At 26.8% G+C, this 27,897-nt stretch overlaps 2 protein-coding genes across 15 annotated transcripts in view; one reads left to right on the top strand and one right to left on the bottom strand.

Moving 5' to 3' along the window:
* Positions 1 to 57: 57 nt before the first annotated feature.
* LOC142327262 (ADP-ribose pyrophosphatase, mitochondrial) lies at positions 58 to 27,897 on the bottom strand. 12 transcript variants are annotated; one of them, XM_075370131.1, is made up of 3 exons: positions 27,726 to 27,894; positions 24,801 to 24,922; positions 58 to 1,006 (listed from the first exon to the last, which is right to left on the bottom strand). In XM_075370131.1, the coding sequence occupies exons 2-3, from the start codon at positions 24,849 to 24,851 to the stop codon at positions 116 to 118; spliced, it is 942 nt and encodes a 313-aa protein (XP_075226246.1). In that variant the 5' UTR covers positions 24,852 to 24,922; positions 27,726 to 27,894; the 3' UTR covers positions 58 to 115. The 12 variants fall into 12 exon arrangements, with proteins under 12 accessions (XP_075226246.1, XP_075226245.1, XP_075226247.1 ...); XM_075370130.1 differs by lacking the exon at positions 27,726 to 27,894 and adding an exon at positions 27,202 to 27,341; XM_075370132.1 differs by lacking the exon at positions 27,726 to 27,894 and adding an exon at positions 26,371 to 26,820.
* Tmlh (Trimethyllysine hydroxylase) overlaps positions 27,455 to 27,897 on the top strand; it is a 46,363-nt gene continuing 45,920 nt past the window's right edge. Inside the window, exon 1 of one of the 3 annotated variants that reach the window (XM_075370121.1) lies at positions 27,455 to 27,569. In XM_075370121.1, the coding sequence (XP_075226236.1) occupies positions 27,536 to 27,569 (34 nt within the window). In that variant the 5' untranslated portion in view covers positions 27,455 to 27,535. The remainder of the gene's footprint in view (positions 27,570 to 27,897) is intronic. The other 2 variants (XM_075370122.1, XM_075370123.1) reach the window with 2 other exon arrangements.

Here is a 27,897-nt window from a genome sequence, read left to right as displayed (position 1 = left end):
AATAATATTAGAAACTTTTGGTAATCATGTCACTAATTTTATAATAAATAATGAAGATTTACTTTGGAAATTTATTTTATTATTTTTAAGTAGAAAAAAGTTCAAAATTTTTTATTTATACAAAATGTGCATTTAATTTTTTGCAGACATCACGAATAAAATGTTTATGATTTGCATATAATCTAATATACTGATCTATCTCTATCCAATCAATTTCCATTGCATCATCACCAGCTTCAGTTTTAATAACACCAAACACTTCATTTTTCTCATCATGAAAATGCAATGCTGTTGTGGTTATCCATGCTTGATCTGTGTTTCTTCTATCATCTACATACCCACAGTATATTAGATCACCATTTTTTAAAAAATCATCTAACATTTTCTTTGCAGGTTCTATTTCATTTTCATTAAGGTAGCTGAAATCACTACTAATAGCTTCCTCTAAAAGTTCTCTTTTAACTGTATTTTCTATTGGTTCATTACCATCAGCAAAACCACCTGGCAATGCCCATTCACCACAATCTGCTCGTCTAACTGAAAGAAATTCCAAAATCGGTTTTCCCTTTTGACTGTACTTAATGTTTCCATCAATTGTTCTCCATCTAGTAACAATTGCATCTCCAGCTTGATTTGGTCCCCATCGTCCTAAAACACCTCTACCTTTTAATCCAGTCCTTCCAACTGGATTGATTGGATAACCATCTTTATCTATTTCATAAAAATAATTGCCATTAGTTCGATTTACAGTACCTTTATTATTATTCCATTCATTTTCTGGATGAAATCCATCGGCTCCTATTTCTGGATCTGCCCATGGTTTACCTATTAAAGCTGGAGAAGTATATGTTGGTGGATTATATTCAGAATAAGGTTCTTTCCATGATACTTTATCATTAGGCACATGAAATCTAATAACTTTCCCATATGTACCTGGATATTCAGTATTTCTACAATTATAATGCATATCTGTAGTGCGTAATCTCAATACAAATGCAGTGGATACCTGAAAATATTTGTGACATGTAATTACTTAAAGAATCAATTAAGCAAACACAGTGAAAATTATACAAATCAAATATTTAAATAAATAACTTTAAATACAGTTGAACTGGTTGTTCAACTTAGAAATTGAACAACCAGTTAACTAATGAATATTAAATCAAAATTTTTCTTTGCTGTTAAAATTTTTAACAAATACTTTTAAAATCTTTATGATCTTAAATTGCAATTTTTTGAATATCACATTTTAAACAAATACATTTAAGAATGTTGTTTGTGCAAATCTATTAGAAAGTATTTTGTAATTAGTGTATACTTAAAAATTTAGGCGACTAGGTTATTTTAGCCTATACAATATGCATTCCAAAATTTTTCTACTAAAAAGAGAACCAAATGAAAAATTAATACTGACATATTAAATGTAATTTTTGAATAGCTAAAAAAAAATTATAACTATTTCCTTATTTAAAAGCTTGTAAAAATTGCTAAATATTTGCCATTCACCTATTAATTAAAGGTCATATTTTTGACAATAGCATGATAATAATCATCATATTTTCATTCAGTACAATTCTTTGTCACTGTTCAGCACCTTAAACTAAATTCAATGATTATTATTGCTAAATGTTATACATCTCTTGGATTTAAAAAAAAACTTTATTTTTATGATTCCCCTGCAATGAAGAAAGCACCTTCACTTGACCTTAAGGATCCAATCTACTATATCTAGCCATATGATTTTCATTTTCAAAGATGCTGTTTAAGGAATTTCTATACCATTAAACTGTAATGCTGAGAAGTACCATTTTGTTGCCAAATTAAATTAGAGTTCTCATACTAATGGGCTTTTTTGTAACTCAAGATAAAATTATTTTTGAGACATTTCAAAATATGATTTTAATGTAAATAAACAGTTCAGAAAACTGCATTCTAGCAGCAGATTACTCATATAATCAATATTTTTGCATTTATTGCGTTTTTGTTTTTTTGTCCATGTTTAGTGCTTTTGCTATAGTTATGCACTATGAAAAAACTTCATTACTTCAGTGTGAAGAAGCAGAAAAGTTGATTTCAAAACAGAATTAATAAAAAAAAGGCTTTACTTGTTTTAATGAATGTAATAAATACTATGGATAACATCCAATGGAGATTACCCACAAAATCCAAAGAAAAGAAGTGTGAGCAACAGTGTGACATCCTGTCTCACAAGCTCCTGAAATTAAATTCAATAATTTATAAACTATTTAAAGAAAATATAATAAATAAACATTAAATACAGAGCTAGAAATATAATTTAATGAATATTTTATTGTATCAACATTACCCTTTATCACTGAAAATAACTGACTGGGTGTATTTTTTAAAAATGTTTCAAAGGAAATCTGCCACCTAAATTGAGGCTTGGTTATAACATATACTGGATTAAAATACTTAACTTTTATTAATCCTAGATTTGAAAGGAAAATAAAAGACAACAATCACACACATACATGCACAAATTTATACACTTAACATAAGTGATGAAGAAAATACATCATAAAATAGAAAACTTGAACAGTAGTAATAAAAATGCTGAGTATCTTCAACACTTTTACATAAAAAATAAATTTAAGTTATGTAATGCTATGTAAAGAAATTATAAAAAGCATAATAAAACTGTTTATTACTCTATTACTCAGTCAAACACAACATCACATACCATTCGCACAAAAATGTAATAAATTAATTTGCAATAAACTAAAAATTTTAAATTTGAGAAAAGGACACATTGAAAAATCATCCTTTTATTAAAACTGAAATATTATATAAATTCAATATTTAACTGATTTTACATATGCAATAAATTAAAAAATAGTAAAATAATATAAAAAAATCTCACAATATAAAACAAACATTTCCTGATATTTGCAGAACTTAAAATTAAACTTTGACCAGTGATAAAACAAACTTAATCTTTTTTATGGACTTATTTACTACTTCATCATCATCCTTCTTCCCTTTATCTAATTTTTATTATTTTGAATTGCAGATCGTGGACCTCCTCTTCCTCCACTTAATTCTGTACATCTCCACCATTCCTTCTTAAAAATTATCATGTGTTGTTTTCTTTCCATGTCTTTATGGAACTGTCCAGTCTTATTTATGTAGTTGTAAAAAAAAAATATATATATAAAAAAATCTAAAATGATTTTATAAACCTGTAATACATGCAAACAAATTAACAAAAATACAATATTTAATAAACCTCTGTTTTGGTTTCATAATTTTTTTGGGGGAAATTAAACAATCTTAGGTATTTTTTATGAATTGCTTTTTAATCTAAAAAAAATATAACAAGTAAACTTTTAATCAAATTTAACTTTCTTTAAGATATGGTATCCCTCACACACAAGCTGACATATCAAATTTCATTAATCCAGATTATAATTCACCAAAATGTTAAGCAAAACAGATGCCAACACTATTTACTTCCAAATTTTTGCAAGTGGTAAGAAAGTTCTTTATATATATATATAGATCTTAAAATTAATCATCTTTTAATCTAATTAATATAAGAAAAATTATTGTTTGTGATGTGTAACCAATGCAATGTCTTTTATTCAATATTATAACTAAACATAAACAAACACTTAAAAGATCAAATGATTAATTGCAAATGCTTTTTTGAAAATTAATTGTTTTGCGATTTTTTCATAAAATTAAATATTTTTAGCTGCTATGATTTTTTGAATGACAGTTGGGAATAAATTTTTTTTATATTATAAACTTTTACATAAAACTTTTTTTCACCAACATTTATATCATTTACTTTGAGCAACATATTAAACCGATTACGTGCATCTCCAAATAGGAACCTAATGATGTCAGCTGTCAATTTTCAGTCATAAATTTTCCCAGGATATGTTTACACACTACAGAAGAAACATGTGTCATCTAATTGGATAATGGCCATATTTTCAAAAATTGATGTGTTGGATAATAACGATTGCTTGAAATTTGCTATCAATTTGATAAGCATGGTTTGCAGTATTAAATGTATATTTTTATTAAACTGAAATTAACTTAGATTTGTTTAATTCATATCATAGCATCTATGCATAAGTTGCTAATAACCTTAATGAAGAATCAGATTTTTTATTCAAGGACAAAAAATTGAAAACAATGATTTTCATAACAATTATATAACTTTAAATAAATCTGTAATATCATGACATGATAATACAAACAAGAAAATAGTTTTTAATATAAAATTAAATATGGAAAACAATTAGGCTGCCCTATAATTTCTATTTTTGTCTTCCAAAAATACTGATACTAATACAATGTAAAAATATAAATGTAGATTTCATCTTAATAAGCAATTTAAAAAATATACTTGTTTGCAGTCTGGAAGAAAGCAACAATGCTAAGTTTAAACTTTAGGTACATTGGCATGACAAGAAAACAGTAATAACAGTAAACTGTATCATGTGAAGGCTTGCTTTATTTTTTATTACTAATCTTGTAATACATATGACACATCAGTTCTCAAATATTATTTAATTATGTCAAGAATGTATATATAGTTCATGTTAAATAGCTTGTGAAGAAACTGTATTATAAGCTTTACAATTATTTACAAGTTGTAATGAATTGTCAATATTTTAAACAATGAGGAGGGAGACTTTAACCAACAGCACTTTGGCCACCAGTTTGGTTTCTAGTGTGACCCTTGAATAGGAAATACTTACCAGACAGAATAGTCCAATGAGCCCAATAAAGAAATGGGTCCCTTGCATTCTGTTAAATGACAATCTTCATCATGTTTGTTACATCACACTTTGAGCATTACTCAAATCTAAATGAATTAATAAATAAATCTTTACTATACAATGACAACTCTTTGCCACTAACATGTTAAAAAAAAAAGGTATAGTAGGTGGATTATCAAAGAACATTAGTGGATTACATTTTATTAGGGATAATGGCAGAAATGTTTAACTGTTACATCTAATAAATTAAATTATATGACTGATATTCAGCAATAAATTGTTAATGTTTCTGGTAAACCACCAACCAATGATTTAATGAAGATAGTACAAAAAGATAAATAGTTGGAGAAAATGGACTTGTCTGTAATCACATTTCTTCTGCAAACACCAATATTTTGGCTTGCAACATATGAGTTTTTTATTTCTGCATGTGATTTTTGTCATAATAAATTGATATTTTGTAGTGTTAACTCAATAATATTAATACAATTGGCTTTTTCTTTATAAATGATTTTATATTAAAAACAAATTTCTTTTGAAAGGTAAAATATCAATTTTATTTGGGCGGTATTTTTTATTCTAAATGCATTTAATATGGGGGCATAGAGTTTTTTCAATGTCAAATCATGATAATAAATAGTTCACTTAAAACTATTGAAATATCACTAAATAATAATTTGTATCTATAGAATTGTCAGTAAGAAAAACAGCCATTCTTTATATAGAAGTTAATAAATAATCAGTACATGGAGATTAAAAATGCTTTAACTGCCTTTATAAAAAATAAACATTTAATGCTTAACCAAATGTGTTAAATCAGACAATGCATTTTAAACAATACATACACAAACAACTATTTATGGTTAGGCTAACTATATAAGAGCATTAACCAGTTAACTGACAAATCTGTATGTTGGTTGATTGAATAATAGGACATATATATATATAGGCCAAGACAAATTACAATTAGAACAGATTTCTAATATTTTAAGAGTGTAGATAAAAGAAAATAATGACATTCTCAGTGTGTAAATGTATTTCTTTCATTTTTAGTATGTTGCTAATGTAATGTGCAATTTTTCTATTGAGTACCTAATATAAATTGTAAATACGTAAATTTATACATGAGTATGTAAACCATGCTTGTGTTTTAAAAGTGGTTTTATATGGCAATAATTTAATTTTCAGCAATTATATTAAAAGGATTCAAAAAAGTGGTTTTATATGGCAATAATTTAATTTTCAGCAATTATATTAAAAGGATTCAAAAAAATACTAAATTCAATGAAAATTATAAGTATTAATTTATGTTTCATTAATTTGCATCATGGATATAGTAACCTCAAAATTTTTACAGCTCTAAAGTTGTTTTAAAAATATAAATAAGAATTTCTTATTTCATTGATACTTTCAGGATTTTTTAAAATGTTTTTAACACTTTATCAGGCTATATATTTTACAGTTACTAAGCACGTACATAAAGATATGTTGTGAATTAAAACTGATATATTTTTTTTGTAAATTTAAGATAAATGAAAAACTAACACAACATAAATTAGATGAATTTTATATCTTACCTAATCTAGGTTATTTTAGAGTTGTAGCTGATTTTATCTTCGAATTCACAATAAAAAATTGGTAGTGCTGTTCATGTCATAGTTACTCTGGATTTCCAATGTCCTGTTATGATCTTTGCAATAGCTCAGTTTAAGATAACATATACATATTTCAATTTAAATCCCTTCTTCTTTTTAATTACTTTCTCTTTAAATTCAGCCCATTTCATTTTAACTGGATTGAATTAAAAATTAGGTAAAAGTATGACTTTTATGGCCTTTTTCATTAGATATGATAGTGTACATCCAACCTCTATTTATTATCATTTAAATAAATTTAATTCATTTTTATTGTAGTAATATTCTTCAATAGTTGCACAAATTAAAAAGTTCCAGTTTCTTCAGATGGTAAATAAATAATATCTATAATTCTGACTTTCAGAGATTTTGAATTTTTTAAATGTTGTTTGGCACTCAATCTAACAGGCTTATTTGATTTGGAATTTCATCAATAATTATTACATAACCTACCTTGAGACAGTTCAGTCAGTAAATCCATAAACCATTTTTTAAATGTGTTTAACTTACTATAAAAATTCCGATCATGTGAAAATTGTGTGAAGTATCTATTATTGTTTATGAAACCATATTTCTTTAGTGTATTTTCTTGAATTCATTTAAGTCTCATAGAATGTTTATAAAAGCTTTACATTATCTTTTTTAAAAATCTTAGGTGCTTGGCAATAATGTATGAACGGTCATTAAAAATTGTCTTTCCGATTTCCTTTTCTGATAATTTAAGCTTAATGATTTGATAATCTGATACAATGTGTAGAACTGAATATCCAGTTTTGTGCACCACTTCTGTAACTTACTTTGAATCTGTTTAAACTGAACAGATTATACCTCATTCTTCATAACTTTATATAAATAACTTTATATGAAGTAGAGGGTCAAGCAGTTCAATATTTTAAAAAACTTAGTAAAAAAGTACATCATTCTAAGGATGAAGTAAATTGAAATAATGAAATTTATTAATTGTAATTACTAGAAATAAGTCAATTTTCAGTGTAATCAAACACTGATGAATGTAAATCAATTAAGTATTTACTACATAATTACACCATTATTTACTTCATATAATTTAAACTAGTAAACAAATTTAAGTTTTGAACAAATGTCGATAATCTTTATTTTAATGGGATGGTTAATAATTATTTTGGCAATTTCTGAAATATTTTATACTGGCTAAGAAAAATTACTTACCTAAATGTCAGGAAGAATAGTTATTAATTTAAAAGAAAACTTATATTTCCAAAAAATAAAAATAAATTGATAAATATGGGAGGAAAACAATTTCTGCAATGAGGTTTTTGCTGATGAACAATTTTAACATAAAAAGTCAAGACAAAACCAATAAATTAAAAAGAAAAATACATAATAAAAAAGGAGGAAGAATTATTTAAAAAAATTAATATAAAATTATAGACATTCTGTTTTAGTAATAATTCTGATAAGGCAAATAAAAAATACTTTCAAAATCTTCAACCAAAATTTTAAACAACCATATGTTTTTCAATTTATTATTTTTTTTTTATAGAACAGTAATAAGTAAAAAAAAAATTCTTGTAACATAAACATAGAAAAAAAAAAATCTTTTCAAAATGGAACTATGTTAAGGCCAATTTTGAAATACTTAGAAAAACTATACTGTTTTTACTTCTTTCAGAAAATAAATTTCTAATTTTTCATTGATCATATTATTAAAATATATCAATTATTGAGCATGATAAAATAAAACTGTTTAACTTTTCCTTTAAAATTTTGTTAAAATTAATTACTACACTTATTTAAGAGCAATTAGTGCACAGATGTAACTAAACCCTTAGATGACACAAGAATCAAAATCTGCATTACAGACTTACTTTTATATTTACTAAGTCAAATATTGCATAAAAATATTTTTGTATTATTATTTTAATTAAAGTAACTTGCAAAAAAGTCTTTTAACTCTCATCAGCATTTTGTCTCAGTCAATCCATCTTTTTTTTTGCTTGATATCACCCACATAAGCCTGAGCATGGATATGGAAATGTAGCATATAAAAAATGCTGTGCCCGATTGAGATTCGAACCCAGGACCTCTGGATGAAAGGTCGAGATGCTACCACTCGTGCCATGGAGGCACGCTGATTTGAATCAGGTTGATTACTTCTTGTAACATCTATTGGACATTAAAAACTGAAGAATTAATAGAAAATTAATTAATTATTATTTATGAATATGAGTAAATAAAAAGAGGTAAATACATGTCACTAAGTTGAGTATTGAAAAAAAACTAGACAAATCTCACGACAGAGTCACAATTACTCTCTACCTTCACCTTCCTTTATATTTCACAGGCAGTACAATCATGGCCACATTATTCAAACACAATTTGTGTTTTTTTTTCTGTAACGGTTACATTCTTAAGTTACACAAACATCTCTTTCTTTTTCCTGTTTAGCCTCCGGTAAATACCGTTTAGATAAACACAAACATCTCAAAATAATGATACCAAACTTAGAATGCTTCTACAAATACAGGCAATCCTTATGTACCAGGGAAATGAATAGGACTCAATAAAGGTGTATATTCAAAAATATACACTCCTTTAAACAATATTCAAACCCATACAAAATTTGCTTGATTAAACCACAAAAACAGATTTGGATGATTAATCTTTTTTTATATATACATGAATTAATTTATAAAAAAAGTATATTTTATTACAATAAAAATTATTAATTGAGAAAAATTTATGAAATAGAGAAAAATGTATACAAACAATCTTCAAAATATAATTGTACTTTTTACATTAATATTTATTTCAAATGACTTTGAAACTACATTTGTATGTTCACTATAAATAATATGTACTGTAATATGTAATAATAATATAATGGTAATATAATAATTGTTGAAATTGGTAATTTAATGGGCTATTGGGAAAGAACTTTAAGATTTGTAGTTTGTAATGTTTCAATATAGAGGTAAATTTTTTCCATACCTGTCATGTAGTGCAGATTAGGTAAGTGTGATACATTCCAAGATCAACAACGAATAATAATGATTCTTTAGTATATTTGTTCAGAATTAATAAGAGTACATCTTCAAGAAGGATTATAGAAAAAAAAAACTGATTAATCTCAAAAAAAATATCCACTCTTCTAAAAATTGTTGGAAATTGAATGCATTGAAACACGAATAATTAACAGAATATTTATATAGTACTTTTGGGCTATGTAAATATGTTTTCACATCATGCTATTACTCAACAATTCAGCATTATTTAATTAATAATCCTCTGCGTTTTACACCAGTCTGTACAATGGGATTCGAAGGATATGAACTATTTATAATTTAAATTTAATTTTATGTTACAAAAACTTTATTAAAAATTTCTTATTTAAACAAGATATACACTGGTTAGTTAATCTATAATTAAGTAAATAATGTAATTTGTTTTTAATAAAAATATATGAGTTCTGTACCTTTACTCAAATAACTTGCAAACAGAATAAATAAAAAATAATAAAAAAATAAAAAGTGCAAGCAAGCTGCATGTCCTTTACATCTAAATGAAAAGACTAGATAATGAGAATTAAATGAAAACAGGTATAAAAATTATTTACCTCCATATGAAACTGAATTGCAATTAATTATTTTCAAATATTACTCAAGAGAGATTTTCATTTTTATTAATAATTTTATATTTATACATATAATTGATTCTGAATATATACTCGGCTATTGACTAAGATTCATTATTCTTTTTACAACTTAATTTTATTACTGATACTCAGTTGAACTTGAAGATGCTGTTTCTGATAATCTCTTAACTGAAACAACAGAATTTTCATCTTCCAATTCTTGTTCTTTTTTTTTTTTTAACGCTAATTTTTCAAAATAATTCAATGGATAAAAAGCATGTAAATCGAGTGCAGCATCTTTAACAAAATCTTCATGATTTGCAAAAAATTCCATTTTAAACACATCAACTGCATCCATCCATTTTACTTCTGTAATATTTGGACCCGGTACAAAATGCAAATTTCTAGTAATGTTACCAATATGATCAAAAAATAAAAAAGCTGAAGTTGATACCCAAGCGTTATCTGTATTTCTTGGATCATCTACATAACCTTTGTAAATCAAAAGACCATCATCTAAAAATTTTTCCATTTTGGTAAGACACTGATTTTTTTCAATATTTGTGTAATTTTTAAAATTATTAAATATTTCATAAAAAACACACTTCTGCAGAGTTGATAAAAGTTTCTCTTTAATTTCAACAAATCTACCTGGAATAGACCAAAGATCTAAATCACGCCTTTTTACTGCAATAAATTGAAATAATGGTTTACCCGTCTTTACATCATGAATCATTCTTTTATTTTTATCTCTTTTCCACCTTCCTATTATAGTATGGACTGCATGATTCGGCCCCCATCTACCTAATAATCCTCTTCCTTTTAAACCAGTCCTTCCAACAGGATTCAAAGGGCATGAATTATTAATGATAAACACATGAGCTCCACACATTCTACTGTAAGGTCCACCATGAATATTCCATGTTGGTTTATGATCTAACCATAAGGCATCAAGTTCTGGATCTGCCCAATCTGGTTTATTTAAAACAATTTTAGCTGTATATGTTGGTGGATCATATGGTGGATGAAACGGTTCAGTATCCCATGAGACTTCTTCTTCGGCAACGTTACGACGAATTACTTGTTCATTTGTTTCTGGATAATAATCATTTCGGCATTTATAGTGAGTCTCTAATCTTCTATATACTCTTATTTCACAACTAATCTGAAAAAATATATTTCTTTATACAAATAAAGCCATTAATATAATATTATTTTTAAAATATTCAAAGTTTTTACTCAAAAATTTATTTGATTTCCAAAAAAGGAATAATATTAAATTTAAAAATAACATAAAGTAATAGTCGTTCGTTAATAATACAACAACCTTCCTTTAATTGATGCAATGAATGAAACCGACATGAAAGTGTAATTTCCAGTTATATTATGCTGAATTCAGAAATAATGCAGTGTTCAAAAAGTCCTTCCACAATATTGAGCGCATTAAGCACAACATTTTCTGTATTGAAAATCTGCACAACACTCATGAGAAACTACTGCATTTTGAGAAAAATGGTGTTTGGAGAGCTATTTCAAGTGAAATTATGAATCTCAATTTTTTTGAAAATGTCAGATCATACAATATTAGTGCTCAAACAGTCTATATCTGTCCTTGGAAAAAGTTGAAATTAGCAAATATTAAGTAACTATTTTTCAACCACTTCATACCATACAAACTGCTTGTACTTCTAAGGTACTCTTTGTTGTAGCATAATTTCAAACAGATTTTAGTCTTAATGACTGAACTTCTAACTTTTTTCTTATGAGGAGCAGCAAAGTTAGGATATAAGGACCCACCAATGAGCATCAAGGAATTAAAAACAGCCATCATCAATTACATTGTTTCTCTAATTCGACTTCACAAGACGTATTCAATAACAACAGTAAAAGATCAAATTATGATTTCAACAGAAGGTACATTACTTTCCATTTAATTTAATGATAAATTTTACTTGAATAGAGTTTAATTTAAAAAATCATTTTTGGCACGCCGGAAGGCAGAGGTAGATTTCACTGGTGCTAAGTTGCAGATAAAAAAGATTTCCATCTTAAAGTTAAGAAAAACTTCAAATTTACTCAATACAACAATGGCTGCATGTGAAAAAAGTTTCACATGTTTAGCATACAACAAACCTTCTTACAATTCCAGCAACATTTTGGCCATTCCTTGCAATAAGAGTTGGTCATATCAAAAATTGACAAGTTTTAGTTAATGTTTAGAGGACTAACAACCTCTTTAAATCGATTTGACAATTTGGCCCAACCCCCTGGGCCAACAGTTGGTGATAACAAAAACCTGTACTTAGAAAAGTTTTAGGTCTAAGAATAGTAGGAACTTTAAACAAATTCGATATTTTACTTAATAAGAAAGTTATAACAATATTTTGTTCTTTCCAAAAAAGTGCCCCCCATTTCCATCGCCATGGTCCGATTTTGCCCATTAACAAACTCGACTGAGATTTTCAGTTGTTATATTTTATGTATCAATTTGAAAGTGAGTGGCACAAAATTATGGCAGTTATCGTGTCCACAAAAGAGTGAAATATATATATACATATAAAAGTATATATAAACATTTGAACTGACGGTAGTTTTGAGGTCTGGGGGATGTGAAACATGAAGATATGCCAAATTTTCTGGAAGTTGAATCATGCTACCCGTACAATAGGTAGCTTTCTTATGAAATCTACCTAAAAATAGATACTAAAATAATAATAATAATAATAAAAAATTATTCATGTATATGTTAGTATATAATTTATAAGTTTACTGCAGAGGTATTTTTTTGATTACATTGTACAAGGCTTGTTAAAAAAATATCTGACCATATGTCATAAAACAAAAAATAGTTTTTTAGTTGCTTTCAATCCTAGTCTACTTTTAAACACTGAGGGGCGGTATTCCATTTTAATTCAACAAATTTTCAAAACTTTTATTGCATCACTATTTTTGATTTTGATGATATTTGGTATATGATAACTACCCACCTTGTAATGGCCAAAAAACACTTTTCTATATTTAAAAAAAAAATTTTTCTTGAATAATAGATTATTTTCTAACTCGCCAACAGGTAAAAACAGCCATTTTTGTTATTTTTTCCATGAGCTGTAGCATTCTTATTTTACATCATACAGAGGTCAAAAGGGCCTTTTTGGAAAGAGTAAAGATGTAAATTTATCTTAGTGTACTCAAAATTAATTTTGTCACATAACCAAATCTTGTAATGTTTACTGAAGTTACATTAACAAATTCTTGTTTTTTTCAAATTTTGGGCCCAAAATAAATAATGAAGGGCTTAGAGTAATAGGCCTGTTTTTACCTTTTAACTCTTAGATACTAATACTTATAAAAAAAAAATTGGACTGTTACTGAGTGATGTCCATTAAAAAAATTACTGCCAAATCATAAGATTTTGAAAATGTGTCATTTTTGGGGTCCAGAAACCACATGTGGGACAGGTGGCAAAAATCTGAAATTCTTACAGCAGTAAGTACTTCTTATGTACTTTAAAACCATATAAAATCTATTTTGTTACTCGAAAGGGTTGATGAGTAAAGAAGCCATCAAAACCGCTAAAACCACTGTTCCTTCTAACCATGAACAATGTATCCAAAAAATTCACAGCATGTATTTTTTCAGATAATAATAAAGGCCCACTATACAAAATATTTTGATATATCTATAATGAGATAGCTTACATTCTAGATAGTTTGTTACTTAAAGCATGACTCATACACACAAACTTGTGTTTAAAGATGAAAGTGAGTAGCCATGCATAGACATAAATGTTTGCGTAATCCAGAATGTAAACATAGTAGAAGGCTAAGTTACTGTTTTGATTTCAGTGTAATATGTTGTATTGTTGCAAGTGTTAATACTGTGTTTAGGTAATGTACACTTGTTAATAAAGTAATTTTATTAGCAGTGAACTTCTCTTTTATGCGATATCTTTTATTTTTCATTTTATTAATTACAGAAATTGTTATTTTAGCTATACAGAAACTGGGATAAGACAAAGTGAGGTGTAATTGGTAGTTTTACAACTTATACTAACTGTATTATTATTGTAAGAACCCTTGCATTTTATAAAAATGAATTGTTGAGTGTTCAATTGGCATTCGCACTGAAACAGTAGGTCACAAATTGACTTACAATAGATCTTCAGTATTGCATGATATTTTAAACAGCAAATAACATTGATATCTTTAAGAAGTGGATGTACTGAAACAAAAAATATTTGTACTTTTCATAAAACCGAATATTTAGATAAATATTTTCATATTAACGGGAAAAACTGCTCTGACCCATTTAGCTGTCACATTAAACCGGTTAATAAATCTCTTCAAGAAATATCTTTGACACATTCAACAAGCAATCTAAATTTAAAATTAATTCCAGGCAGAGCACTGTGTACAAAATGCTTAAACAAAATACAAAAACCACAAGATGATACAGAAAGCAAACCAGAATCTAAAGATATATTTGAGCTTCAATGTGTTATATTCGGTGAATAAAGCTTGTTCAGAACATGGCATTTCCCCTGTTAAGGTTCAAAAATTATTGAGCAGTGTAAAGAAACCAATTTAAAAAAATACAGTTACAAAAATAGCCAAATCAGTTAACAGTAAAAATTAAATGATTCCTTTGATTTAAATATTTCTACAGAAGAAACCAGTTTAGTTACCATAAAATTATGCTGTTGTAGATAGGAAATGTGAAGAATTAACCATTAAAATAAAGGATAAAATGAAAATAGTTACATCAACCCAGGAAAAAATTTAAATAATCTAAAAAGACATCATTTTGTTGCAATGAAACAAGCTAATTTCCTCAACATTAAAAAGGAACACTTGTTGGAGGGTGAATGTATTGAAGTAATGGGAGACTCTCTCAAAATTTTCCTTTTGTGATACAAGATGAAGTCTAGTCATATCACTGGTCAAAAAAATATGCCACAGAACACTCATTTCTCATATATTTTAAAAATGAAGGAAAATTACAAAGCCAATGCTACTGTGTTACTAGTGAGTACTTGAAGCACAATACTACATCGTTCTTCTATTTGAAAAGCAAGTTATAAATAAAGTAAAAACACTATTACCAAATGTTAAACAATTCTTTATTTTTCTGATGGTTCCTCATGCCAATATAAAAAAATGTCCACAAATTTGTGCTATCATCAAAAAGATTTGAAATTGCTACTGAATGCCTTCTTTTGCTTCAAACCATGGAAAAGGACCATGTAATAGTATTGGTGGAACTGTAAAAGGGCTATGATAAAAGCCATCTTTCAAAGAACAGTCAACAATCAAGTTGTTACACCTTCTCAAATGTACAATTATTGCAAAGACAATATTAAAAATATAGCATTTATTTTCTGCTCTAATAAAGATGTTCAAGAGACTGAAGAATACCTCAGTTCTTGTTGTCAGGTAATCACAACAGTCCCAGAAACATTTCACAGTTATGTTCCAACAAGTCAGAAATGTATTTTAAAAGTCTGGGCGACCTCTGAATCAGAAACATTTACATTAGTATCGTTACACAAAGACATCAGTGCTTCTGATTGCTTTATAGATTTACCCAAAGCCAAAATATAAAAATTATGTCTTCTGCGTATACGATAGCAAGTGGTGGTTAGGTGAAGTCATTGAAGTCAGGATACATGAAAATGAAGAGGAATATTGAATACACTTTTTCTATCCGCAGGATCCTGGTACTTCATTCAAGAAATCATTGAGGGATAATCAAACATGGGTTCAATTGGAAAATATTTTACAGATTCTCACGCCTTCAGAGCTTTTTCTATCTACTATTGGAAGAGGACACAATATTACACCAAAGATGAATGAGGACTTGATCAGTTCTATTCAATCAAAAAATAGCAGGAGCACTAAGTTATGTTAGTTAAGTCTGTTATAAAAAAGTGCCAGATCTATTCATAACTTCCATTAGCAGGAATAAAAAATAAGGTAAAAGTGAACTGTACAACTTGTTAATATTTTTGAATTGTTTATAATTTTGTAATTATTATATATTATTCTGTAACTGACTATTTATCATTTTGTAATTGACTATTTATTAATTATAATTTATTCATTCTAATGAGTTTAGTCATCATTTTTATAATCTGAAAAAATACGTAACATCAGTATTTTTGGATACATTGCTTATAGTTAGAAAAAAGGTGTTTTTGCGGTTTTGTTGGTTTCATTACCCCTTTGAGTAACAAAATAAATTTTATATGGTTCTAAAGTATATAAAAAGTACTTATTGCTGTAAACATTTCAGATTTTTGCCACCTGTGGTTTTTGGGCCCCAAAAATGATACATTTTCAAAATCTTACGATTTGACGGCAATTTTTTTTAACGAAGGACACTGTTAAGTACAATTTTTTTATAAGTACTACTAGTACCTAAGAGTTAAAAGGTAAAAATCAGACCTTAAGCTCTTCATTATTTATTTTGGGCCCAAAATTTGAAAAAAAAAAAAACAATTTGTAAACGTAACTAAAGTAAACATTACAAGATTTGGTTATGTAACAAAATGAATTTTGAATACACTAAGATAAAGTTTCATTTTTACTCGTCCCAAAAAGCCCTTTTTGACCTCCTGTAAGATGTAAATAAGAATGCTACAACTTAAGGAAAAAGTAACGAAAATGGCTGTTTTTACCTGTTGGTGAATTTGAAAATAGTCTATTACTCAAGAAAAACATTCTTTAAAAATATAAAAAAATATTTTTTGGCTACTACAAGGTGGGTAGTTATCATATACCAAATATAATCAAAATAACAAAATAGTAATGCACTAATCATTTGCTGAATTAAAATGGAATACCCCGGGGTTCTTTTCACACACTTAATCAGTACTTCCATTGTGACTGAAACTGAGCTTTGGTTTCTGGGTTGTACCTGTACACCCCAAATATCAAAATTATTAAGGAAGTTAGGATTACCACTGGCAGACTCCAGTTCTGTATAACGAAAAAATTAATCTCTTTCTGTTCAAATGAAAGGAACTTGACCTAAATTTTACATGCTCAAATCTTAAGATAGAAATCTTTGTATGGAATCATTATTATTCCTGACACCATCTACATTTTCTTGAACAGTCAACTAATGATTTTTAATTATCAAACTGCACAGATTGTTAGCAACATTTGAATTTTGGCTCGCTGTTATCCTTTTGATATGCTGGCCAACTCTCAACTGAAGTTTGGCAATTTTGAAAATGGTTATACAATTTTTTTAATTTGTGTAAACCCCACAGCTTTGTTCCGAAAGCCTACTTAATCTTACAAATAGTTTCATTTTGGATACTAACAGGTTGTTTTCGCAGAATTTTATGCCACATAGTTCAATGTGTTCTGTCATTATGCACAACATAAAAATACAAGAACCTGTCACATTACCTCAATAACTGTGTGATCTATAAAGTTAAAAGAAAAGCAAGTATGTACACTAGCTACTAGAGCTGCAGTCTACAAAGTTTTATTACTGTCATTCAAATGCTTTTTGAAAAAAAAAAAACATATGATTATATACTTTTTTAACAGCCCTTGCATATTAATTTCCTTTTAAAATTTTATAAAAATTGTGAAGAAACAAATTCAAAATAATTAAATGAAAACTATGTCATATAACCTTGCTCTAAAAAATAAATTACTAATAAGTAAATTTAAAATCAAACATCACACAAGTATCTACCATGTAATATGTATTTTGTGTGACAATAGGTTGTGTAATTTTGGAAAATTAAACAAAAGGTAAGTTTTAGATGTAACTATTATTAAAAACTAGAAAAAAAAAATGCAGTGTATCTTGACACCAAACGCCTGTACATAGAATTTTACCTTAATGATATTAACAGACATTCTAAGAACTAACTTTAATTTTGATGAACTAATAAATTTAAGTACATCACTTGATGCTAGTTAAAATTATAAACATTTCAGAATGTGATGTCAATAAAAAAACAGTCATTTTATTTTTTTGTGAGGAGCAACTACTATCAGTTTGCATATATGTGAGTGTGTTAAAATGCAAGTCTACTTCTGGTTTATTCCTCAGTTTTTTCTTTGAATCCTAACAGCCAGGTTTTCTCATTTTTTACGTGATTTCTGTCTAAGGTAAATCCAAATATTTTTCCTATTCTACAGTTTTGTCTTTTACATCTTGTAATTTGGAAAAAAATAATAATAAAGCCAAAGGGAAGTGGTATAAGGGAGGCAAATGTCCTAATACTAACTAGTGATGAGAGGTATGAAGAAAGATGCTAAGAAATAAAGTGTCTGTTTTTTGGAAAAAACATTCAACCATTTCAAATGTAATTAATAGAAATATAAGAATGTGTATCTTGAAAATAAGATCAAATATAGTCAAATCAGTACACTCTTTTATTCAGAGGATGATAAATTAAAGTAGTCATAATCTTATAAAAATGTCACACTTCATTTAACTGAACTAAGCAGTCATGCACCCATTACCAGTATGAACAAATTATGATTGATAGCAAGATATTAACATGCAATTACATAACTTCATGGCTAATTAATAATTACAGTAATGAAAACATAATTTCATAAAATATGATTTTTTTTTAATATAGTTTGATAATTAACTGATGCCATTAATGCCTTAATTTTGAACATAAACTAAAAAAAGTGATCACTGCTTGTCATAATTGTAATTAAAAATAATATCAACTGTTATAACTTTATAAAAAAATCTTATTACTAAATTAAAAAAATCTTTCATCAATTTCTATGTATACAGTTCATAAAAGGAATCGTTAAAATATATCAGTATATTCAGCAACTTATAAATTGCTCATTGCAATATTAAAAGAAAATACTCTTCACAAAATTATACATTGTTTTCCACTTGAATTACTTTTTTTGGTTTAGATGAAAGTCATTAAATTATTTGAACATTTTTTTGCCACTACTGGGCAAAATTAAAAATATAAATACATCTTTAAAAACATGCACTTATATCTGTATCTGTTATGTTAAATGTAACATAAATATGTTCAGCGGTTTTAATTAAACTCATTAACATTATGCTGTCACAATGCTGTTTCTGAAGTCACTACTGTGAATGTTTAGGATGTAAACAGAAAGTGTATTAAGTTTTAACTGAATATGGCATTGGAAATAAAATGTAATACGTAACTGATAATATGATATACTAAGTTGAAATCAATTAAGATTTATTACACTTTTTGACTACATCCTAAAATGTTTTCAGATTTAAATAAATGGCCAGAAATAGCTTTAACAGTAACCAGAGTCTAACAAAAGCAACATGAGTAAAGAGGTAAATTTACCTTATACAACTGAGAATAAATTAGATCATAAGTTAAGATATTACCATTATATAATAAAAATTTGGCTCATTACAAAACAATTCTATATAAATATTTGAACTAATAAATACATATATTTATATATTTGTTCATTCATTTTTTTTTTTTTTTGCCTGATATCATCACATAAGCGTGAAACTTGTGCGTGGGATAAGGAAATGGAATTTTGTAGCATATGAAAAATGCCATGCCTGAGTAGGATTTGAACCTGAGGCCTTCAGATGAAAGGCTGAGATGATACCACTCGCACCACGAAGGCCGGCTATTTATTTATTTAATGATATAATTCTGTAATTTTGTACTTAATGTCTCACCATTTAATGAAATGCAGATTTCTTACATTTGAAGTAACAGCGATTGGCAACTTCCTGATGTCTGGGAGGAAACACTTCTAGTTTAGTTTCAAATGTCTTAACTATGAGATACTATTAATGGTTGATTAGGCATTATTTTTTTATTAATTACCTTCAAAAGTGTGTGCTTGCTTGTATTGAGTAAACAGTAAATGCAATTGAGTATTTTGAAGGAATTCATTACATAAACTGTTATTAAAATAAATCAAGAAAGTTGTGTTAAAAAAGAAAAATGACAAAGAGTACTTTTTCTTAATTAACTTTATTTTAATTAATCAAATTCATTTCAATTTTCATAGAAAATAGGATAAAAATCAAGAAACCAATTTTCCTGAACAACTAAATATTAATTTATTAAAAGTGATAAATTACAATATTAATTTAAAAATTCTTTCGTATTAGTTAACCTAACCTAGTTTCTACCTAACCTTATTTAAGCATAATACATTACTCATAATGTAACAAAAATCATTAAGTGATAAAATAATCTAATAAATAGATATATTTATACTAACATAATAATTCAGATACAAATTTACAATACACAAACTAAAAGGATGATTTTTCATTTCTTTCTTTTACTTTATAAAAATATTATTTTTATAAATTTGAATAAAAATTAATAAATCCAATAGTAAGCACCATGCTTTATTTTTAACTGAAGTGATCTATGAGAACTGTTTTTTAATTAGGCTTTGACCATGGTGGCATTTTATCTCATTTTACAGCTTTAATTTTCATAATATTACTTACTGAGATATTTCAGTTTTGTGGAAGTATCAGGTAGTAAGCAGTACTGTTTATCCAGAAACCCTTTCATATGTTTATCAATTCAGTAATAATTGAAAAAATAAAATATTATGCACATTCAAACAATGCAGACAAACTATTATAACTATTCTGGTTAAAATGTTCATACACAAATCAACAAAAATATGTTTTTCTTATTTTAACAAACTGTTACAAGTGGATTTATTTCAATTGAAAATAAGGATGTATACAACATGGATATACACATGAAAAATCAATATTAATGCAATATTACACGGCAGAAAATTAGTATCCAGATAAAAGTAACATGATACATAATCATACATGTTTGACCTGATTACAAATTAAATAATTATTTTATTTGTTATATATGACTAATACAAGATTTATTGTTAGTGTTTGTAATGAGAATTTCAAGTGCTAGTTTTTTTATTCGTTTCAAAACATTTTCTGCTATCCACAGATTGGAAGCTTTCATCAGTGATGTTTGAGTAACAATGTGATCATGTAAAAGTAATTGCTAGCAGTTTTTTCTAACCAGGAAAACATATTTTTAAAATGAAGTTAGAAAATGCATTAAATTGTGATAGTCTATACAGAAAATTGCTATTGTACTGTTTTATGTATTACATTTCATATTTTTCATTGACTCTATAGAAAAATGGTATGTTTTTTTAATACATACAGTATTGCGATGCTGTTAGTGTTATTGTGGCTACTTTCATGTGATCACAGTGTCACTGTTCAAAACTCTAAACTGTTTGTCTAATGTAGAACAGAAAAGGAGTTTAGTTGGTATACTAACATGTCAATGTTTGCGGTGTGTAATAGTTTTTTTTTTTTTATTAACTTATTTTGTATTAACTTTTATAATTTTTACGAGTACTTTTTTGTTTATATGAATTTTTTATTAAAATTAAATTATGTTAATATAATTTATTAGTATAAATATTACAATTGTGTTTCAATAGGCTCACTGCCATTTTTACACGCAGGTGCTATGACTGTACTGTGGATAATCTCAGAGATAGATCCATGACTAGTTTGTAGAGCACTGCCAATTACACAGTTTTGAAGTTGGTAGGTAATTTAGTTTTACTGCTGTAACCATAATGTTAACTGTGGCTGCTCTCCTTACCTTTTCCACCAAAGAAGAATTATGTTTAGTAGTTAGTTTTATACACTAATGGTGAACAAGGAACTGTAATCTATGAAACCTTTAGCAGAATGTGGGAACAGTATTTAATCACATCAGCATGTCTATGAGTGGATTGAAAAATTCAAAATATTTGGTAATGGATATTTGGTATCCGAAAAAAAAAAAATTGTGTTTATTACAGTAAATGCTTATTGGGAGTAAGAAGCCTGTAATACAAAGGAAAAGCTGAGGAAAACTGTTGAAAGACATTATTTCATTCTATGGCAATATTGATGTTGCCCACACTGTTGAAATTGTCCAGAAAATCAAGCTTAAGGTATTGGTTCATCCTCTGTACAGTCTTAATGTTGCTCCTTCAAGTTATCTGTGTAATCCACTCAAAGAAACATAAAGAGGCCATTGGTTATCTGCAATCATCAAGAATCGCAGAGAATGGTGCATGTATGGCTTGTTGCTCAACCAAAAACATTTTTTTTGAGGACAAAAAAGAAGTTTATGCAGTGGTAGAAGTATGTTGAAAAGCTAGGGGGGACCTTGTTGAAAAATATTATGTTATTATAAGTTTTTTTTATTCTCATTGAAATAAAGTTTAGAGATGCATTGCTGATAATTGACTCAAACTGAAAGACATACATTGTAAAAACCAAACTTTTTGTTGTATTTGCTTTCAAATTTTACTTTATGATTAAGTGATCAAATATGCATTTGATTAAACTAGGAATTCAAGTTTGGTGTTCTGCCACCAAAGAGAAATAAAGTTGAGGTATTTATGAGTTATGGTTTTAAAGGCTTCAGTTTATTTTAGATTGGATGATATGATATACTCAAATAAATATTTCAATTGCAGTTACTTTTTCTGTATATTTTGAATTTTTTTTTGTATACTGTTTTTTGAAATGCATTAAAGTTTAGTTATGATATATCTTATGTATATACACATTACATAATTTTTTGTTATGGCTTACAATATTGATAAGCAAATAGAGATTATCTCTGTTGATATGTCTATGGTTCACAAATAAAAATATACATAATTTGTAGTGTACAAAGATTTCTGTTAGAATGTTGGAAAAATGAAGGAAAACTATTAGTTATTTTAATATTATTATTTTATTACCTTCTTTGTCTGTTACAATATGTTCAGCAGAATCGTGAATGATCAGTATCAACATCATTTAATATTTTTTAGAAAATTTATGAGTTCTGTAATGTTTTTTTAATTTTTTTATACATTCTACACTTGTTAGGATATTGAAAATCTCTTCCAACATGGAAACTTGTATTACATGGAACTTGTTAGAGATGATGCAAAGAGTCATCATGAGAGAAATTTGGGAAGCAGCCAGACAATGATGCTTCTCTTCTCCTTCCTTATTGAGCAGTATTAAGGAGAAGCAAACAACCAACATATTTGGCTGTTTGCTCCACTACTACCAATCTGCAAATTTATTGTGTAAAAAAACAGCTTTAATTGTCTTAATGAATAAGGAACCTCATATAAATGTCTGGTTAATGTCACTACAATGATACTTTTATCTGTTATTAAAGGAAAATTAAATTTTACTTTTATCCAACTAGTATGACATTAGGAATTAATAGTTTTTTCTACAATCATTTTAAATTACCTCTGTTTTTAGATATATTTTTTATTTTTGACTAAGTGTTATCAATAGAGATTTTAGAATATTTTTTTTTAAACATTGATTTATTTATTATATACTGAAGGTTTAGATAATTTATGAATGTATAATTAAAAAGGTTAATTGTCTTTTGGTGAAGTTTAATCACATAAAACCAAATACAAATATAAAAAAAAAAACATTCACCGACTTATTTACACACAAGATAAATAAAAATAAAAACAAGAACAAATACAAAATATTTTACTTCAACAAATATTTAAAAAAAATTGTTATACATTAAAAGAGTAGATAGTGTAATAGCTTGCAAACAAAGCATACAAAACACACTTGTCAAAAAAAAAATGATGCTTGAATTGTAAGTAGACTAAACATTAAACTGCATTAACTAGCTGAATATTAAAAAACTAACTAGCACGAGTAAACAGGATGCAATTTCAAACAAAAATATAGTGAACACATAAACATGCTATAACAATAATGCTAACTGCAATTATACAGGATCTCATACAAAAAAAAAAAAACATCAACAGGAAGCACAGAACAATAAAAACATGATGAATCCAACCTACGCACAGTAGAAACTATTTCCAGCCATATTTCAAAATGTGATTAGTTTATTTTAAAGATAAGCAATTGATATGAAAACCTCAGGTTTCTTGAACAGGTTAATTTAAAAATTGACTTACAGTAAATACTCATAAAATAAATTTATTCAAAATAAAATAACATTCTGAAAGCAAGTTGTAGATAACCTTTTAGCAAGTTAAAAAAAAAAAAGGAGAAAAAAAAAAGTTAAAAAAAAAAAATCAGGACAACAAAATGATGTACTTCAAATGTAAATTAACAAAGTTTCAATGTTTTTCTTGCCCTTTTTTGTATTAAATACACTATTTTTAAAGTAGCAGTTAGCCCACCTTTGGCATATAAATATGTTTCACAATTAGGAGCAGCTGCGATTATTTAGCACTAGTATGTCATTAACGAGTAATGTTATCAACACTATTAAATAATGCTTATAAAATCTTATTCATAATTTTAATCTATAGTCATAAATCAAATTTATTATTGTAATATAATTATTTTATTGCTTATAACCAAATAAAATAATATTTATACATAAAAATTTTAATTTAATAAAAATCAATCTTAAAAACAAGACACATTTTTTTATAAAAAAACCTAGCAAGAAAAAAGAAATAAATACGGTGTAGAAGAAAATAATTCTGGGATTACTTTTTTCTATGCTTAGCTGTACTTACCTGATTATTTCTTTTTTACAATAAATAAAGGATTATGTTAATTTTTAATATAGATTAAATGAGATTTTTTGGTAGGTATGTAATTTCATTTTATAATGCAATGTAGATTTATTTTATTTTATAAAAACCAAAGCAAATAAAAAAAAAGAAGCTTAAGAATTACTAGGATATCCATATTAACAAACAATAAAAACAAAATGGTTGTCCATTGCAAGTGGAGGCAAATAAATTCAGTATATCATACCTTTAAAAAATCATGTGTAACAAATACCCTGAGAAATGAAAGTGACACCATGAAGCAGTGAACTGATAATATGGTCTGTTTTGCTTTTAAATGAAAAATGTATTAGACCCTTTGACTGCTCACTGAAAATACAACAAAAAATAAAATTGGCGTAAGAAATCAGCCAACAGTTCTCACATACTAAAGAAATATACTGAAGAATATTGAACAAACAATATAAATTATAAGATTAAACTGAAATAATAATGATAAAAGCAATAATCAGTGTTATAACTAAATCCTGGTAATGAAATGTTTTTCTCTTAGTTTGATGGCCATAAAATTTTCTACACCTTTTTTTATTTTTAGGCATTGAAGACAATTAACTTTAGTCATTTTTATTTTTATGAGGCACCTTTCTTGATAACAAATAAATAAATAACATAAGATTAGGGAATATAAATTAAGTAAATAAGACAAAAAAGTAAAACAAAAGATTTGAAATATACGAGTACCTTTCAATTCAGATCTGTACTCTGATGGATTAATAATATAAATATACTAATCATAGATTTTAAGAAAACAAGGCAATTTGTACCTTTAGAATTACACAATTTTTTAACGAATAATTTTCAAGGAATGCTGCACTTCATTTGTTGATTTATTCATTATGATTTGCTCATAGCTGTTGAATTTCTTACCTTTTGTTAACTTACTATTTTATAAGGTTTTGAAAGTTTTGTTTACATTTGTTGTACAACTGTTTAATGTTGTTTCTGTTTAGCTTTGTTAGTTCGGTTAAAATAAATAATTTTAAATTCTTTCATTAGTTTATTTTCATTTATTAATATTCTACAGTGTTAATTACCTTGAAGCTAGTTTTAGAAAAGGAGAAACAATTCACAACAAAGAATGGGAAATCAATGGAAAAAATATAACAAACTGTAATAAAGAAAAAAAATCAAAATTATTAGTATACAATTCAGTATCCTGCAAAGAAATGGAATGAACTTTATCAAATATTAGAAAGAAATATCATGAAATAAACTTAATGAAATTAATTCATGTCTCAGTACTCCAGGAAATACACCGTCAATTTCTTTAACTACAGCTTAGACACTTACAACTACTAGTCCATTAGAAATATAATTCAAAACTTTTATTTAATTCAAAAAAGGTTCTTATGTCCCCAGTTTATTTACTACCATGACAGAAATTTCCTAAGGATGTTGAATGATTAAGAGAAATATTAAAATAAATGAATTTGAAATACTGAAAGGATCAAAATTAGAGAAATGAATTCAAATGTTCCCATATTTTACATTGAGGATGTAGGTACTTAAAATCTATAACAAAAACACGGGATGAAGGAAAATTTATAGTCTAAATTTTTTTCATATAAATAAATACAAGATCTTAATTAAGCAAGCTGACTCTGAGAAGGGTTTTTAAAAACCCTTCTCAGTGTCAGCTTGCTTATTAAAATTATTGTGAGGTAATTTTCATCTTTTATAAACTATTCCAGTTGTAATATTCTTCTATAAAATAATGAAATAAAAATAATTAATAATTAAGAAAGTTTTGTCATTACACTTCCATAATTACAGTGCACAGCAACTTTCTGAACGCTCTGTAGATAGATTTCCAGATAAATAAAAAAAAGTCTGCAGTATCATCAGTTGTCAGGGGGCAACATATGCACCAGTTATTAAAATGGTTCGAAATACGACTGAATTTTTTATTTAATAAAAACTACCTATTTGGTAACATTAGGTTCAGGTTTAATTACAAGTTAATATTTAGAAAAAGTAAATATTCAATATATAATTCAGTTATTTTCTGAATTTACTCTTATTATAACTTTAGGGGTGATAAATGAAAACAGAACTGTCACAATCAAATAAAACAAAAAACAACCAACAAAACATCATGAAGAATTTACAATGGCTGAATACACAATTACTGAATTTGAATCGTTGTAAGCCTAACATATTCCCACTTAGTATTGCTCATAAAATTGTACTTTTTCGCGAAATTAATAATACGATTTAAGTAATAAGTGAACCTTCAAACTCCATACGGCAAATACATTTAATATATAAACGTAAAGTTAACCCTAACCTATGTGTGTGGGAATCCATTTGCGTTTAGAAAACTAAAGTAATTTTTTTAAATTAAAATTTCAAACATATTTTTAAATTATCAACGAAATTTCTATACTAAGAGCTATTTCTATTCTAAGAGATAATCAAAGGCTAATATGCATTTTGACATTGAGAAATCTTTAACAGATATACGTAAAAAATAACGGCTCATTAGATATACTCGTCGTTATCGTAACATCCATTACAACTTTGGTTATTCTACAGTATTTAGAAGATTTCTCTAAGTTAAACGAAGTGTAACCAGAGGTAGTTCATACCTTAATTCAGAAGAGTGAAGAAACAGATTTCTACTAGATTCACAAATGATCACCGCAGACGGTAATGGCGCTCTTTACATTAAGTCGGCGAATTGTACACAAAAATTCTTAAATAAGTTCAATTTTAGTGATACTATAACGTAAAATATATCATTATGTTTAATATTTGAACTAATAAAAATAATTAAATAAATTTACATCTACGAGTTTAATAATAATTTTCGTTGTAGTAATTTTACAATAAAAGTGTTAAGTTGGATAAACTACACCTGTTGATAACCATCGTAGCTGAAACTGATAATAATTTACTGGTGCGGTAAGAAATTAAACGACAATGACGGAACTAAAGCATTCTGTTTTTAATAATAGTAAGAAATAATTTTAATTAGTTAATTTATAATCTTACATTATCTGTGTTACTTGTGTTTATAAGAATTCAATTCTGTGAAATCTAAAAATAAAACTAGGTATTTAAAGATTACATACTATCTTATATTGTAGTAAATAACTTCAGTCACACTTACTTGAGTAAAGTAAACATTTATAAGAAGTAATGCAAATAACAACATTCTGTAAAGCAGGAAAAAAAATTTGAAATCTTGTTTATATTACATAGTTAGTTACTGATCTAAAATTTGTGCATTGCTTGACTGAATCAAGTCGTCCTAGTATTAACAAGGTTATAATTTTTAGATA

This window comes from Lycorma delicatula, chromosome 7, assembly GCF_047948215.1.
Source record: "Lycorma delicatula isolate Av1 chromosome 7, ASM4794821v1, whole genome shotgun sequence".
In the NCBI taxonomy this organism is placed as follows: Eukaryota; Metazoa; Arthropoda; class Insecta; order Hemiptera; family Fulgoridae; genus Lycorma; species Lycorma delicatula.
Note: the sequence above shows the minus strand (reverse complement) of the source record. Positions and strands in the feature narration are given on the sequence as shown.

Coding starts and splice junctions, on each gene's coding strand:
- LOC142327262 (XM_075370125.1), bottom strand. CDS start 24,851: ATGGTGTCACTTTCATTTCTCAGGGTATTTGTTACACATGATTTTTTA. Junction 11,167..24,800: donor TTACACATGATTTTTTAAAG/GTATGATATACT, acceptor ATATTTTTTCAG/ATTAGTTGTGAAATAAGAGT.